At 45.2% G+C, this 16,926-nt stretch overlaps 1 protein-coding gene across 13 annotated transcripts in view; it reads left to right on the top strand.

Annotated features, from left to right (window-relative positions):
• Positions 1 to 16,926, top strand: part of TANC1 (tetratricopeptide repeat, ankyrin repeat and coiled-coil containing 1) — a 246,172-nt gene that overhangs the window by 151,015 nt on the left and 78,231 nt on the right. For 10 of the 13 annotated variants that reach the window (XR_016393996.1, XR_016393997.1, XR_016393993.1 and 7 more), the window contains 3 exons: positions 1,254 to 1,384; positions 2,429 to 2,615; positions 15,921 to 16,184. Coding sequence is in view for 8 of the 13 variants with exons in the window: in XM_022569802.2 (XP_022425510.1) it covers positions 1,254 to 1,384; positions 2,429 to 2,615; positions 15,921 to 16,184 (582 nt within the window). In the remaining 5 variants the exon portion in view is untranslated. Of the gene's footprint in view, positions 1 to 4; positions 1,023 to 1,253; positions 1,385 to 2,428; positions 2,616 to 15,920; positions 16,185 to 16,926 lie in introns of those variants that run through there. The other 3 variants (XM_089916018.1, XM_089916017.1, XM_089916015.1) reach the window with 3 other exon arrangements.

Here is a 16,926-nt window from a genome sequence, read left to right as displayed (position 1 = left end):
GAGTATAATACAGATGGTCTTCTCAGCTCTGCTTATGTTGATTTCTGTAGTTCCTTACAAAAGGCAAAGTTAGCATTGAACTTTGGTATTGATGTTGTAGCTCAAAAGTAATATCTCGAATTTGTTCTTTCCTCATTTTATTTTTCTGTGACCTATTACCTATTATCTGTAGATTTCCACATCCAGGGAAAATTGTTCATGAATGTATGGATCTAGGTACCTAGACAATTAACAAAAAACAACAAAACATTAAGATGAACGACTATTACGGGTTGTATGTTGTTCTTAAGTTCTAACTTTTGTAGGCACAGTTAACTTTATACGTTATTTCATTCCCTGATGGATGCTGACTTAAAACTGTAAGAGAGCTGTTAGAATGATGTGAATATCATTTTGTCCACCAAAATTAAGTTCCCTTAGGCTTTGGATACAAGGTTAATCTACAGCTCAACATTTAAGTCAAGTCCAACAATAAAATTATCTTGAGTGCACCAAGCAAGATGACCAGGCTTAGGGCATCCAAACATGCCCTGTGACCTTCAGGTGGAACGTGCTTCCAACCTTACTGTGGAGTGTGCTGAGAAGACAACCCATTTTTCTGCATCTCCCCATGGACAGCAGGGTGTGCTACTGGGTCCTGTCTCTTGGGACACAGTTCACTGGGACTTAAGATCTTTGTTTCAACATGGATCCCTGATGATTGACCCTTGGGTTGGAATCCTGGTTTTGACTTTCTCTCCTAGGAGGTGTGCACAGGAAGTTTCCACTGAAGTGGTCATGCCTCTTTCTTGTTAAACGAGAGCTTGCATTTCAGTCCCCCTCCGCCCCCGCATCTAATAGCTCTGGCAGCATGCCACTTGGATTTTACTTTATTTCAGCCTCCTGTTGGCATTGGACACACTGTGCTCTTCAAGAGTAAGAGGAGTAGGCCTTTTTCTGCCTTTGGTGTCTGAAGTACCCATTCTTCATGACATGGAAATAGGAATTGCCATCAGAAAATGACACCGTGTCTTCTGATTCAGGTCAACAATTTCACCCTTTGCACTTGGTGTTTCTCTTTTACTGTTTGCTTAACCTGTCACAGTCTCTTAATTAGAATGTATTGCTGGCGGACAGGCAGCATTGTCAAACTTTGTGCGTTTTATAAAGATACGCAGAAGCACCAGACAGGCAGCTGTAATGCCAACTCCTCCAGATGCGATACTGAAATTCCAGAGAGGGGTGTCTTTCATTGTTTTCTTTCTTTGTTCCAGAAGCAAAGGCTGATAACGAACCGAGCTGTTCGCCAGCAGCTCAAGAACTGTTGACAAGGCTGGGGTTTTTACTGGGAGAAGGGATTCCAAGCTCCACACACATCACCATTGAAGAAAAAAGCGAAACCATGGTAATGCCCGAGGAAGACACTGCATGTCATACCTGCTCAGAGGATGAATGAAGGCATGACCGTCTTCCCCCCTCCCTGAGTGGGGAGGCCATTGTTCGGGCCAAATGAGTCTGGGCTGCTGCGTGTTGAAATTCATTTCAACAGTGTGTTTGTGAATCTTTGTAGTTGAGGTTGGGGCGGTGAGGAGAAGCAGAAGGGTGTAGAATTTACGAAAATGTCCACATTAACCTGATCACCACCCGGAGAAGAGTAGCGGAATGAATTAAAGCGGCTGAGAGAATTCCTTAGTAATGACACTACTTTTATCTTTATAGCACCGTTCTTCTCATCTGGCTGCTTTGGTATACGCTTTCCTGTGCATTTTTATCCGTTGAAATTTTGGAGGGTCAGTGGGGTGAGGAAAAGATTTATAGGCGATTATATAGAGAGACAAAATAAAATGAGATCAAATGGTCCATCTACGGAGGAGCACTCCCCTTCCTAGGGAACAGCAGCCTGCCACATCTGAGAGGAGAAGTGTACGTCTGAATTGCAACGAGGGGCCAGAGCCTCTGCCCCCTGCGAGGGTCTCAGGGAGGGTGTCATGCATTGATTAAGATCGCAGTGGCCACCCGTCTCCTTCCCCTGATCGCAGAGCCCATAAATCTTAAGGAATTGAACCAGGTTGCAGTGCTTGTGAAACATGACAAAAACAGAATTCCCAGATTTAACGCACAGAGGTCAAAGAACCCATTTGTCTTCTGCAGACGTTAAATGAAAGGAAGTCTGCCTGTTTGCTATTTCTGCTTTACTAAATGCACATTCCCACTAAATTATTTCTAAGACTGCCCTTTTAAGGAAAAAGAAGATGGCAAAGTCGGGGGAACAGAACTAGGAGATTTCTCTTTTAAATGTTGGAAGACCGTATATATTAAGATCCCTAGATTTGAAGAACAAAACAAAACAAAACTGTTTTCCATTTTCCGGTTTGTAGTTTCATTGTTTTAGCATCAAAAACAAAGGGATGTGTAGCTGCGCTAACTCCTCCTTCCCTTCATCTTACAGTGCACAGCTCTGAGCCAAGGCATCAGCCCTTGCTCCACACTTACAAGCAGTACCGCGTCTCCTAGCACCGATAGCCCCTGCTCAACCTTGAATAGCTGTGTCAGCAAGACGGCAGCCAACAAAAGTCCCTGTGAGACCATTAGCAGCCCTAGTTCCACCCTGGAAAGCAAGGACAGTGGAATTATAGGTAAGAAGCTCACTCCTCGGTCATGTGCTGGCTCCATGCATTTCAGCCAGAACGTTCACCAGGCACTTCCTAAGAGGGTTTTAGCATGCGTGGTTTGTGAAGGTCGGCCCTCCGGGGCCTGCCCTGTCCTTTGCAGATAGCACCGGCTCCATGGACAGCTGAGAGGATGAAGCATTGGCTTTTACGTTCCTTGGTGTTTATTTTATAACCCTGGGCTCATTTGGTAAAAAATTTTCCAGATCAGGTCTGGCCTGTGAAGTTACAAAAATCTTCCCTCCTCACTGAGTAATTCTACTTGATGGGGATCGGGTCTGGATAGGACACACCATAGGGCAAGGAAATCCCTGCATATTGAGAAGTCTTCCCAGCTCAGTCTCAAGGTCACTGATCTCCCACGTATTTCTGGGTGTTTGTTCTTTAGTTTCTTATAATGGCATCTGACCACTGTTTGGAGGCCAGGAGTTTCTAAGGAAACCTAACTGCCCACACACACCCATGCCCATACCCACAAAGTAGGTGTGCTTGTGCTGAGCTGAGAGTCTGGAGACACAGAGCGTAGTCCTGACCCTTAGGCTGCTTGACTAGGTGACTTGAGCAACATTTAATTGAATTCTTTGCACACTTCTTTCCTTCTCAAAGGAAATCAAAAGTAAGGCTTCTGATTAGGTCAGTAGTTTCTAGTCCCATGTTCACGACAGAATCAACCAGGGAATTTAAGAGCCCTTGTTTTTACATACCATCCCAGACAGAGTGCGTTCGCATTTCTGCAGGAGGGCCTGGGCGCCTGTGTGTCCCGGTCTGCAGCCTGGTGTCTTTCGGGTGAGCTGTTCAGGTCTCTTGTGTGCTGAGGCCGTGCTGCTGTCTGACACCAGTGCTCTCCTGCACAGCTCAGCCCCTCCCTGTTGCCCAAGTGATGCACATATCTTTGAGGGATATTTTATGTTTTATGTATGTAACCAAATGCAGTGACATTTGAGCTTTGTTTCCTCCAGTCGCCTGCAATTTCTTTCAAGTGTAATTTGAAAAACCAAGCTCTGCAGGTTCATCCAGTTTTATTTTGGCGATTGCCCCAGAAGATCTGTGAGATGCCTAGGACTGGGTTGTGGGCTCTGTGAGGGGCCGGTCAGCACGAGGAAGGCAGTCTCTTCCCTCAGTTTTCACTTGGATCAGGATCTTCTATGGGTTTTTGTTTCCTTTTTGTTTGAATTGTCTCATTGAGGTATAATTTGCATACCATAATATTCACCCATTTAAACCATTGAGTGGACTGTGTTTATTCAGTACTGTGCAACCATCACCACAGTCTGATTTCAGAATATTTTTACCACTTCAAAAAGAAACCCTGTACCCTTAGAAGTCACACCTCGTTTCCCCGCATACCCCAGCCCTACTCAACTGGTAATCGACTTTCTGTCTCTACAGACTGGCTAGCTCATTCTGGACATTTCATGTGAATGGTGGGTTGTGGTTTTTGTAGCAGGTTTGAATTCTTTTCACTCAGCTTCAAGCCCTTCCAGTGAGCTTATTCTGCTAATTCCCCTTTCTCATCTCACTCTGCTTCCCCACCTGCTGTTTTGTCTAACAAATTTTTCCCAGTGTTACCTCTGTTTTCATGCCCCGTCTCTCTGAGCTGCCCACCACCGAAGGATCTCTGGTATTAATTCTGTGATAGCCAGATGACTTTCTTTTTTTTTTTTTAACAAATTATTTATTTATTTATTTTTGGCTGCTTGGGGTCTCCGTTGCTGCGCGCGGACTTGCGCTGTTGTAAAGAGCCGGGGCTACTTTTTGTTGCGGTGCGCGGACTTTGCGCTGCGGTGGCTTTAGCTGTTCCAGATGACTTTCTTTACAGCATTCTTAGCTCTTCTGCAATGTCCTCTCCTCCTCAGAGTTTGTCTTCCTTCAAGAAATTGGCTAGTGCTACAGATTTTTTTTTTTTTTTTGACAGCCTTTTACTTCTTATTCTGTGTTCTGGCATTCACGCCTCATGCCTCTGATTGTGGCCAAGCCAATTTCTTGTTTTGACAGAAACCTTTTCAATGACAGAAAACTACCCTCATTCATTCGTTCATTCTCACTCTGTCTCTTTCTCTCATTGAGAGATTGCTGCTATTTTAAAGGTGTTCTAAAGAGGGAAAAGAAAAGTTGCCGGTTGGTTTTCTGCATTGTCAATGAACGACTGAACTGCAGGAGTATTGAGGCTCTTAATTAGTACTTGATTTAATACAGTCCTTGCTGAGCCCAGACCAGTTAGTCCCCCTATTACACGCTCTCCATAGCATCTCAGTATTTTCAAGTTACTTATTTTTTTCTTTTTAATTATTTTTTTGTTTATTTTATTTTATTTTTGGCTGTGTTGGGTCTTCATTTCTGTGCGTGGGCTTTCTCTAGTTGCAGCGAGCGGGGACCGCTCTTCATCGCGGTGTGCGGGCCTCTCACTGTTGCGGCCTCTCTTGTTGCGGAGCACAGGCTCCAGAAGCGCAGGCTCAGTAGTTGTGGCTCATGGGCCTAGTTGCTCCACGCCATGTGGGATCTTCCCAGACCAGGGCTCGAACCCGTGTCCCCTGCATTGACAGGCAGATTCTCAACCATTCCGCCACCAGGGAAGCCCCTCGGTTTACTTATTTTTGTTTTGTTATTTACTTTTGTCTCCACATAGTTAGGGGGTCTCATTTATCTTATTCTGGCTATCTGCTGGGCTCCTAGCATGGTGTTGGGCATGAGAAATTAAGGAAAGAGAATTGTGGCTACTTATCAAGTTGCATTGCAGGAGGCAATGGTTTAGTTGGTTTCTAAGGAAGCTATGTGGGATTCCCATTCCAAGTTGGCATTGTCCAGTCTTTTCATGTCGTCTGTATTTTAAGTTGTGTCTTGTCGTTAAAGTTAAATGACCCATTTCATGTCATTGAGGCTGTCCTTCCTTCCTTGACGCAGTCAACATGTTCCCTTAACTCGGCTGAACAGGAAAAATGGCAACGATTGAGATGAAAGTGGGAGGAACAGGGAAGAGGTTCCAAAGTCCCTCTTTCAGCAAAGACCCCCTGCTTCATGCGACTGTGCTTCGTGCCCCGGTCACCTGATCTCCTGCAGGGAGCGAGGACTATAGGTGGCCGAGAGGGAAACCCTGTGCTGGTGACAGTGTTTCTCTGTTCTCTCTCCTTCAGTGACTTGCAGAATTAGAACCTGTTGCCAAGGGACACATTGGAGGTGTGGTAGGGAGGAGAAGGAAAAACAAGCATTTCATCTCCAGGCAGACTTACCCTCAGCTCTCTGTGAAGAGGTGGGCGTGGCAGGGCCAGAGGAGGGACGAGCTTCCTCCTGAATCAGTACAGGGTACGCAGGTTCCGTTGCCTCTTCAAGGAGCAGGGATCTGTGACTCAGTTGTGCTTCTGTGATTGCTGAGGGGTGGGCAGTGACGAACATGTCTGTTTTTATAAGGTGTAGCCTTTGGGCATCTTAACTGTTCCACAGAGTAAAATATTCAAGAACACAGTGATCCCATTGGGCACCGATGAAGGCGAGATATCTTGGCTTCCTGCTTTGGGAGACCCTGCAGCTGCTTGTAAAACAGGCTGGTTAAGATTCATGTTCCGGATTACACAGGGCCTGGAGAAGGGAGGAAGAGGCTTTCTATTTAATTTTCCATTTGAAGTTGTTTGAGATTTATCAACCCATGGAGCTCAGGTTGGAGTGGCAAAGGTTTGGGGGTGGGCTGACGTAAAGAGCACACAGCTGCCATGACATAGCAAGCTTTGGGGAAGCTGTAGGCTCCCATCCGGGGCTCAGACCAGAGCTCCACGTACAGTATTAGCACAGTTTATTTAGGGGAAATTTCTAACAATGCTAACCCATCCTTAAAAATTCCTGGGCCTCCCCCTTACTGTTCAAGGTGACTTCCTTCATGATGATTCTATTCAGTCTAAATATTTTTGCCCAACAGATGCCGTGAAGGGAAGTTTGTGTTCCCACGTGCCCAGACAGCCTTCTCAGGCTGCCACAGGGTGCCCTGCCTGGGTTCTGTTTCTACTGGTTTTGATTCATTTGCAGGTGAAGAGAATTTCCTTTTGGAATTGCTTAGTAGGAGAAAGGGCAGGCTAATGACCATGAGAGGAATTTATTTGGGCCCCTTCCAGTCCCTCTCTGTGGAGGCCAAGGCCTAGCAGGGCCCCTCTCCACCCCCTGCCCCATGTTCACGGTGTAATGCAGAGGGGAGTCCCGCTGCATCCTATTTCAGGAGCTCCAAGTTCTTCCAACATAAATGTCTTTAGAAGTTTAATAATTCTGTCATGTAGAAATACTGTCTGAGCTGGATGGGATTAACTACATTCCCTACAAATGTCTTTTTTTTTTTTTTTTTTTTTGTGCGGTACGCGGGCCTCTCATTGTTGTGGCCTCTCCCGTTGTGGAGCACAGGCTCCGGACGCGCAGGCTCAGCAGCCATGGCTCACGGGCCCAGCCGCTCCGCGGCATGTGGGATCCTCCCGGACCGGGGCACTAACCCGTGTGCCCTGCATCGGCAGGCGGGCTCCCAACCACTGCGCCACCAGGGAAGCCCTCTTTTTTTTTAAAGTAAAATTCCTTACTCTTTACATAATAAAATCATTGGCATTACCTAGAAGTTAGTGTCTGATTTTCAAAGCTGCAATGTGAAAACCTTCTAAATGTGACAGCAGCTGTACTCAGTCACCATGAAGCAGCTTTTTAATTATTTGCTTTGAAAAGGAAGACTTTATAAAGAAGTACCATTTAAAGGTATTTCCTCCATGGTGGAAAGAACATTTTTTCTTAGTGACACTCCCTTGAATATAACTTGCTTGCAACTGTTACAAATGGAAATTGTAGACTATTAATCCCGGCTTAGAAAAAAATTAAGTACGGGCAGACCTCAGGGATATTGCAGGCTTGATTCCAGACCGCCATAACAGCGCAAATATCGCAGTAAAGCGAGTCACACAAATTTTTTTGTTTCTTAATGTGTATAAAAGTTGTACTGTAGTCTGTTAAGTGTGCAACAGCATTATGTCTAAAGAAAAAAGCAGTGTACTTACCTTAATTAAAAAATACTTTATTGCTAAAAAATGCTGACCATCATCGGTGCCTTCAGCGAGTTGTAATCTTTTTGTTGGTAGAGGATTTGAAATATTTCGAGAATGACCAAAATGTGACACATAGACATGAAGTGAGCAAATGCTGTTGGAAAAACGGCGCCCTTAGACTCGTTCAATGCCGAGTTGCCACAAACCTTCAATTTGAAAAAAACCCAATTTCTGTGAAGTGCAATAAAACACAGTATGCCTATATGTGTATTCATTGGAATCTGTGTGAAAACCAATCTGATTAAAAAAAAGAAAGCATCACTGAGAATAGCGGGCTTTAAAGCACTTTTTGATTTAAAGATACTGTTTAGTTTTTGTTTATGTCCATATCATGTTCAGTATTTTATGCGTGTGTGTATTTATTTCAGAGAAATGGGCTATTTATTTAGGGAGAAAGAGGATAGATGTTGGATGAGGAGGAACAAACAAAACTCAGCTTTCCTATCAAGATTTAAAACAATAATAAATCCTTCCTATCCATTAATGATAGAGGTGCCCAGGAGAAGGATTTCCAGGTAGCAATTTAAAAAATTCTGGCAGAGAGAGAGGCCATTAAAAGTCAGTCATCCCTCCCATTTCCTTTCTTTGCCACCTGCTTGTACCTGCTGACATTTATAATCTCCCAGTGGCTTTCATAGCATGTTGGATGGGTTTCCTTTTGAGAGTTGGTGTTAGGACAACCCCGTGAAGGGAGGGGAGGGGGTTCTGAGTGGAGGACAGCCACATCTCACCTCTCACCCCACCATCTCCCACACTGGGTGTGTCTTCTCAGCAGATCAGGTGTGTCTCCACCTGCCCTGCTGCCCCACACCTGAGCCACCCGCATTCTACCAGGCCAGGTAGCTTTCAGGATGATTAAGTGCTCAGAATTTTAAGAGGGTAAAGCAAGAACTCAGGCTTTTCCTGCTGCCTTTCCCCTTTCTCTGTCGCGGGGGGGGGGGGGGGGGGGGCGGGGGAGGGAGCTTACATTTGCTCCCCCCCTGCTCACTTTGAAGCTGGGAGGCAGGTATACGTTTTCTTTAATTAATTTATTTGTTTTATTTTTGGCTGTGTTGGTGTATATTTAGGCAGGGGAATTACCTTCACAGGAATATTGCTCCTGCAAAAGTGGCTTGCAGTGAAATACCGGACACTTGATTAGCATCCTTGCTGTAGTTTGATAATATTTGTTCTTCTGCCCAGTTGCTTAGGACATAAAGAAAAGTTACCCTGGGCTGACTTTTATCTTCCTGCATCTCTCTTCTCTGCCTTCCTAGGCTTGTAAAATGAAACTGATTCTAGAGGTAGCTTTAGACCTTTTATTTCCTGGACTTTGTGTCCCAAGGGAGATGATCAGATGCAGAGAGAGGCACACAAAGAGGAATTAATTGTACTTTATTTTCATTTTTAACTTGTTGTAACTCCTGTCCTTTTGATTTTATGCTAATACTGCTTTGTTGCCACCTGTCTTGCCCTGCTTGCTACTAAATTGAAATGCTTTGAAATTGATTTGGTAATAACTATTTAGAGTGTTTCAAATCTGTGTTACTATTCATTTTGCTACACTGCCTGCAATTTAAAAAATCATCCTTAATTATAGAAGCTTTTTAATCTCTTGGGTGAAGGAGGAAAATTTGCTTTTACATATATAATTTGGTAACATACTTAACATGGGAAAGAAGTCCTTGGCGGTGATGCGAGTTAGCAAAGCGCTTGCTATACTTGTATTCAGACCGTGGTTGGATTCTCCAGGCTGTTTTGTCGGAAGCGTTTACTGGCACCGACTGCACACCAGGAGCACGTTTCTTTCAGTACTGGGACAACAGAGATAGGCACAGTATCTACTTTAAAACTTGTTTACCTGTGGAACCAAAGAATGGTCTCCTGCCCTTTGAAACTTGGGCAAGTTGTCACTAGCTGAAAAGGGTTTAAAACATGGCAGTGCCCTCTGATGGAAGGTGTATGCCGTAGGTGCATAATAATACCAACCACTAATAGTGCCTTCTACTTTTTTCTGGAAGAATCCAGAATTCTCTGGAGTCATTGGACTAAGTCAGAAGTGCCAGCGCCTAGGCCTTTGGTGTTCGGGTTATGCGAAGCCTTACCAGGACACCGTGTCACGTGCTATTGCTAGAAAACTTCCTGTTGTTCGGGTCCGCAGGCTGTTCTCCGGAGGCCACTGCCTGCCCTGTCCCACTGAGTCTGGGCCATGTGGGGTGGGGCTGAGGTTGGAATGGTGTGGCTGAGTGAGGAGGCCTGTCCTCCCCTCCCCCACTGCCCCGCCCCAGCTGCCCACAGAGCGCTGCTGGGACCGCGTGGCTGTGGCTCGGGCCCCTGGCCTCGCTGCCTGTCACAGCAGAGTGCGCCTTGTGCACAGCCGTGAGCACTGAGCCAGAGATTTGGGACAGAGATATGTCTGTCACGATCCAAAGCGCAGGGCCCTCGGTGGCTCCCCAGGGCTGGCCAGAGGAGCCACGCGCTGCTGTCCATGCAGAGAGGCGAGAGGAAGAGCCAGAGGTGACTCAGGCCAGCCCCCCCCACCCCCCGCCCCCATCCTGCCAGACGTGAGTGCCTTCGCTCGCCTTCCTGGGCTGCCGGAGGTGAGAGCAGCGAGCCTCAGACTTTGTTCCCTGCGGTTTGTTACTATGTGGGTGGGGCAGAGGGAGAAGCACAGTCTGGCATTTCTGGTCAGAAGGTTCCCAGCAGGCTGGTTTCGTCCTTGCAGTCTTCCCCCTTTGTCACTCAGGGAAGTCCAGAGTGTGGCACGGCAGCCTGAACCGTGTGAGGCGTGAGTACACGGCAGAGGAGCGCACCGAGTGCTGTCGGGTCCAAAGGACCAGCGAGTGGGCCTGTGGCTTCCTGGACCTGTCACTTTGATCTTGCCCCAGCCTCGGTGGGACGTTCTTCGCTTTCTAGAGTTGCTGATGATCTTTACGCAGTCGGGTCAAAGAGACAGTGTCTGCACTAGTTGGATTTTCCTTTTTTTACTCACTTCTTCCCTTCCTCCACTTTCATAAGCAACCGGTCTACTTCTTTCTTGTTTGGTCTCTAATTCCTTGGTCCCGTGTTTTAACTTTTAGACTCTTCCCCTCAACCATTAAACTGGATATAGAAGCTGAAAGATGTTTGTTTGGGTTTTATTAGTGCTACTTTATTTTTCTTCAGTTGTATGGGGAGGAAAGCATTCTTGGGTCCTTATGATATACGAGGCACTTTACATGTGCCCTTCTATCTAATTTTCTCTCCCAGGGAGAGAGTTTGGAACAGGACCCAGGCATGATTAACACTATTATAATATTCATGTTAGCCATTATTGTTGTTCTTATTTCCTAGGGATACTTATTTATTTATATTTCATCCCTCCCTAGTGGATTTGAAATGCTCATAGGCATTTACTAAAACAAGATTTTTCTTTTTCAGGGAAGGTATGAGTTGGGAAAGAGTGAGAGAAAAGATGAAGTCAGCAGTCAGGTTCATAAGATTTTATTAATTTTGCTTATAAGTGGGCAGAAAGTTTTAAGATTCCTAGTAACCTGTGTAGAGGGAGAAGCACAATCAAACACACAAGATGATGTCAGTAAGGTAAGACAAAAATGTGCCCATTCCTAGTAGTGGGCCCAGAGAGACATAACCCCTTGTGGGTCCTCAAAAGAAGAAAAGCCAAAGTTTGAACCAAGCCCCTTGCACTTTTCACCTCTTGTCTTTTCCAGAGCTAAGAGAGAGAAGAATTTGGCTCTGTGTATATGTTTGATATCAGTGGCCCTTAGTTTCTAAACAATTCTGGACTAATGCATTAGTCTATAATTATTAGTCCATCTATAATTAGTCCATCTGTAATTCTATTAGTCCATCTATAATTCTGGAGTAATACGTTAAATAGTCAATTTAATATATCTCTATCTATCTATTTATTATTTTTGGCTGCATTGTGTCTTTGCTGTATGTGGGCTTTCTCTAGTTGCGGTGAGCAGGGGCTACTCTTGGTTGCAGTGCACGGGCTTCTCATTGTGGTGGCTTCTCTTGTTGTGGAGCACAGGCTCTAGGTGCGTGGGCTTCAGTAGCTGTGGCGCGCGGGCTCAGTAGTTGTGGCTCGCAGCTCTAGAGTGCAGGCTCAGTAGTTGTGGCGCACAGGCTTTGTTGCTTCATGGCATGTGGGATCTTCCTGGACCAGGGATTGAACCCATGTCCCCTGCACTGGCAGGCAGATTCTTAACCACTGCGCCACCAGGGAAGTCCCTTAATTTATTTCTTGATGTTCTTTTAAACCTACAATTTGATTTAGATCCCACCAAACTACTTACTGGGCCCTGGACTTTACTGTTTTTTTGTTTTTTTTTTAATTCTGTTTCAAGTGAACATTCAACATATGAAAGAACCTTCAATAAGCAAAGAGGGGATGAGGGAAAGTTGGGAAGGAGAAGGAATCATTTTATTGCAGTGCCATATGTAGCAAAACGTTTAATGACTGAGTGGGTCTCTATCTCTGCTTCCCCCACCTCCCGGTCAGACTCCCTCCTGGCTGCTGTGAGCCCATGATTGGCCTCTCTCCACTAGCCCCTGCCCAGGGGTTGCTGTTTTTAACAAGGCAGATTTCGTGAACTGCAAAATACTTTTTAGCCACAGATAACTTTACAGAACTCCTTTTACATGTTGAGAATTGTACAAGGCAAAGGGAGTTTTAATACACACTGCATGTGCAGTCAAAAGGACTGGTATTAGACATACTGCTAACTGTGTGTGTGTGTGTGTGTGTGTGTGTGTGTGTGTGAGAGAGAGAGACAGAGAGAGAGAGAGAGATCAGTTTCTCCCCAGTGTGTTTCCATATCTATAAAGTGGGATTGATGGTTCTCAGCCTTTCCACCTCTTCTCTTGTGTTGTGGTGATCATGTATATGTCTTAACATAATTAGAAAGTGCTTTGGAGGTGGTATAGCCCAGTGCACTAGTAGGTCTGGTTAAATGTGCTGTTTCTACAGAGGAAGGTAACCCCCTGTCCTTGGCTAAAAGGAATTTTCAAGTTACATGGAGAGTCGGAAGTAGTAGCACATGAGAATCAATGAGCAGTACCAAACCTAATTTAATACTGACTTGTAAGGCACAGCCTAACCTCGTAGCTTGGTAAAACTTAAGGCCTGATAAGTTGCTCGTTTTACAGAATCCTGTGTGTTTGCAGAGTGACTGAGACACAGCCTGAGTGATGATGGCAAGTCTTAATTGACGAACACTGGCATCTGTAATAGTTGGAGTCATAAGATGTTAGAAGTTTTGAGTTGAGTTGTTAGGGAACTTTTCAAGATTATCCAGTCTCTGGAAAATGTCAAATGGCACTGATTTTTTAGAGCTTTTTTTTTTTTTTTTAAAAAAAAGAAACATCATAGTTAGGATGTTGCCCTGTGTGTGTTAAAACTTGAAGGTGACTGGGTTAACTTAATTAGGAATTTATTTCTGTTAGCTTGGAAGAAGAATAGGTATTTTTTGAGTAGCTTGTCATTTGTTATAAGAAATACTTTCCCTTTCTTGGAGACTGTGGAGCTTCCCTCTTTGGTGTGCTTCCTGGGTCGTGTGGGAGAACTGGGGCCTTCATCTGCCCCACTGGATCTGCTTCAGAGCTGCATTGTGCCTGAACCGAGATGAAAGTTCACTGCTGGGGCTTCCAGCCGTCAGCCTGGGTCTGGTACTGGATCCCAGGGAGGAATGTTGTGAAGTGGGGCAATCTTAGTGGAGCATCTTTGGGGGAGGGCCCTGGCTTCAGAGCTCCTCACCTGCCTGCCTCTGAGAGGGCCCTGCTCAGTGTGGACTCTGGAACGTGTCCCTTAGTTGAACTTCTTGAGGACAGTGGGAGAGTCTCCTCCTTACAAACATACTGTAAACTCGTAATATCCTCCTTTTGAAATCGTGGCCCCATCTGGGACTTCTCTTCCCAGCTGCCTGGGGGCCTTCTTCCTCTACCTGCTTCCCTTCCGCTCACTGCCACGACCTGAATGGTGCCACTCATCAGGGCCTGGGCACCTGTGGCTGTGCTGACAGAACTGGGCGTTCAGCCTGTCCCTGCATCCCATGAGCCCTGACCAGAATGTCCCTGCCTAGCTGCTGCTTGGGTTCCGGAAGCCCTGCTTCTGGTGCTGTCCCTGGTAACAGGGGGTAGGGAAGTCCCAGTTTCTGTTCCCACTGCTTGAGGTCTGAGTTAGGATCAGATCCTTAGGGGTTTGATTCTGAAGTGCATGGCACTTCGGGAGAGCAAAGGAGAAAGAACATCACTCTGACATGGTTTGTTTTTCACCTTAAGAACATGTGCCCCCAGATAAAACAGCCACAACATAAAAACCAGACCAGTCGCCCCACCCGCTTTCTGTAACTTAGGTGTTGGGGTAGCCTGGGAACCTAATTACAACATGCCTGCAGGAAAAGCTTTCTGAGTCCTGAGCACTGGACTTTTAAATGAAAATTTGGAACACAGCCACAGCTTATCATTAGTAACTAACTACCATTGAGGCAATAATCTCATTAATAAAGTAGAGTATTCCTGTGATGCCCTTAGCACAATCCATGATATATACGGTAACCTTCAATAAGTATCAACTGCTGCTGTTACTGCCACCACCTGCATTTTTAGGGTGGAAAGAGTCATACTTGATATACGTATGCTGATATGAATGGTCCATTTAAAAAACACACAGTGGAGACTGTGATCGATTCCAAATAGAGAGAAAGATTAGTATTAATATGCCTGCTAGAAAACTTGGAAATGCTGGGAGTAATGACAGGTACCCTAAAGATGTGACAGGCCCCTCTCAAATCAGCTTACGCTTCGGTTAGAGACATAATGTCAACAATCCTGAACCAATAACAGATTAAATGTAGTTTGTTCATTTGCTTATTGGTTGAATAAGCAAACATTTACTGAGCACTGAGTATGTGCTCAGAAAAGGAAGGGATCAGCTCGTGGTGCATCCTCTGAGGAGGCTTCAGCATGTAGAAGGGATTTTTAAGCAGGGAGATAAGCAGTGGGTGGTAAGTCCAGCAGGAGCAAAGATAGTTTGAGAATTGTGACAGGATACCCTGCGGTCGGTCGCATCACGGGAGGAAATTGTTTTGTCCTTACTTCTAAACCATAAAGAGCATTGTAAAAATAAACAAAACAAAACCCCTTCAGACCCTTTGATCCTAGCTGGCAGACTCTGTTGGAGCTAATTCACCAGCCTGCTGGTAAAGTGTGTATCATCGGGGTATGTTGAAGAAGCAGCTTCATCCAGGCAGCTGGGTCCTGAATGCCCTCTGACCCTGTGCACTCCCATTTAAGTCTTGCAGTTAAGGGCCTGGGCTGCTGGGATCCAAATAAAGATCAGAGGACCTGGCCTCTATTCTCAAGGACTCAAGCCAGTGTTGCTTGCAAGCGGATCACATATGGCTCAGCGTCTTTAAATCAGAAGTGGCTGTTTGTAGATGTGTGGAGTGAATGCTGCTGCTTTCCTTCACCATATTCGTCCTCTTTTGCCAAGATGTTTTTCCATCCTGTTTTTCTTAGAAGAGGTTAAATTTTAATTCTGCCGTCAAGTGTCCCTTCCCATGCTTGCGTATTCCCGGCGCTGGTTACGTAGAGGTTTCCATTCTGAGCTGCTAAAGGAGTAGTCACGTCAGCCTCTCTGGATCGTCTTGAACAGATGTTATAAAGTTTGATTCTAAGGATCAAATTTCTGCTTGACTTAATAGTTGTGTTTTTGTTTTATAGATTTTTCTCCTGCATCTTTTCTGTACTAACTATTGTGCTGCCCTGCCCCCTCTCTTTATACACAAATGTTATTAATTTGGGAAAAATACTTAAAGGTTCAAGGGAATTTAATGAGATCTCAATTCTTTTGTGAGGCAATTCATCTTTGTTAAAAGACAGGCTATATCATTTCCAAATTACATAGATTTACTGTTAGCTCTCAGGTACTTTTAGACAGCTTTTTCATTATCTTCTTCTCAGAGTTTTCTTTTTCCTCCCCTGTAGAATGATTTAGCAGTTTATTTCCCCTGATAAGCAACATTCTTCTAATTTACTAAAATACACTGTATGAAACATACTTTGATAAAAATCTGTGCGGGCCAGAAAGCTTTCCATTGATCATGGGGAAGGGTGTGTGCATGTGTGTGTGTGTGCGCGCGCGCGTGTGTGTGTGTGTGTGTGTACTCTCAACGGCACCAGCAATTCCTGGCTTCCTTCAAAGTATTTTGGTCTCTCATTTCAGCCACAATTACAAGTTCATCCGAAAATGATGACCGGAGTGGCTCCAGTTTGGAATGGAATAAGGACGGAAGCCTAAGGTTAGGGGTACAGAAGGGAGTGCTTCATGACCGCAGGGCAGATAATTGCTCCCCAGTGGCAGAAGAGGAGCCCCCTGGGCCAGCGGAGAGTGTGCTGCCCAAAGCCGAAGCCTCAGTTGGAGATGGTCCGGTCCCTTATTCTCAGAGCTCCAGCTCGCTAATAATGCCACGGCCCAACTCAGTTGCAGGTAAGGCCACGCCTCTCCCTGGAAGGGTGATCTCACTGGGTCTGAGGTGCCCCCTGCTCACTCTCTTCACTTGGGAATCTAATCCAGACACAGGCCGAATTTGTGATCATGGGTCAGGCCCTTACCTTTTGTAGGCCTTAGTTTACCCGTCTGTAAACGTGAGGGTAAACATAAGGCTGCACTTAATGGTCTTTAGGTGACCCTCCCCCTCTGGAATTCTTTAAATCTAATATTTAGACTATATGGCTCTTTGTGTTTGAGGGAAGAAAGCACCAAAAACTCTGTGCTTGTTTTTTGTTATTTTGAGTCGGAGTTAATTGAGGATTTACAGCTTGGTCATTGGGAATTGTTGTTTAGAATGAGTTTGTTAATATTAGCTCAAAGAATTTCTAATCCAACTTTCAAACTAATTTTTTATAATTGAGGCCCATCACACAGATACGAGGTCCAATTTTTGTATAATTCAGTTTCAAGGGAGCTCATAGTTTAAAACATAAGCAGCAGGAAAGAGAGCTCTCCATCAAGGCAATGAAAATAGGTGAGACAGACGTGCCCTTCAGCAAGATGTGGCAGCCAGAGCTGAGAAGAGAATGCAGAAGTGGTGACTGGTGCTGGTTGACTGGTCAGTGAGTGGTTGTGAGGCAAGGAGACTAGTTCTCAGTGGGTGGGGAAGGGAACTCTGCCTCTGAGCTGTCGTGCCTGCTTTAAGCTCCCAAGTTTCTAAACTCAGTGCTCTTCTGTT

The sequence above is a fragment of the Delphinapterus leucas genome, chromosome 8, assembly GCF_059928025.1.
Source record: "Delphinapterus leucas isolate spDelLeu-1000000601 "Yukka" chromosome 8, BTC_Dleu_Yukka2, whole genome shotgun sequence".
NCBI lineage: Eukaryota > Metazoa > Chordata > Mammalia > Artiodactyla > Monodontidae > Delphinapterus > Delphinapterus leucas.
This window is presented reverse-complemented; position numbering and strand designations above follow the sequence as displayed.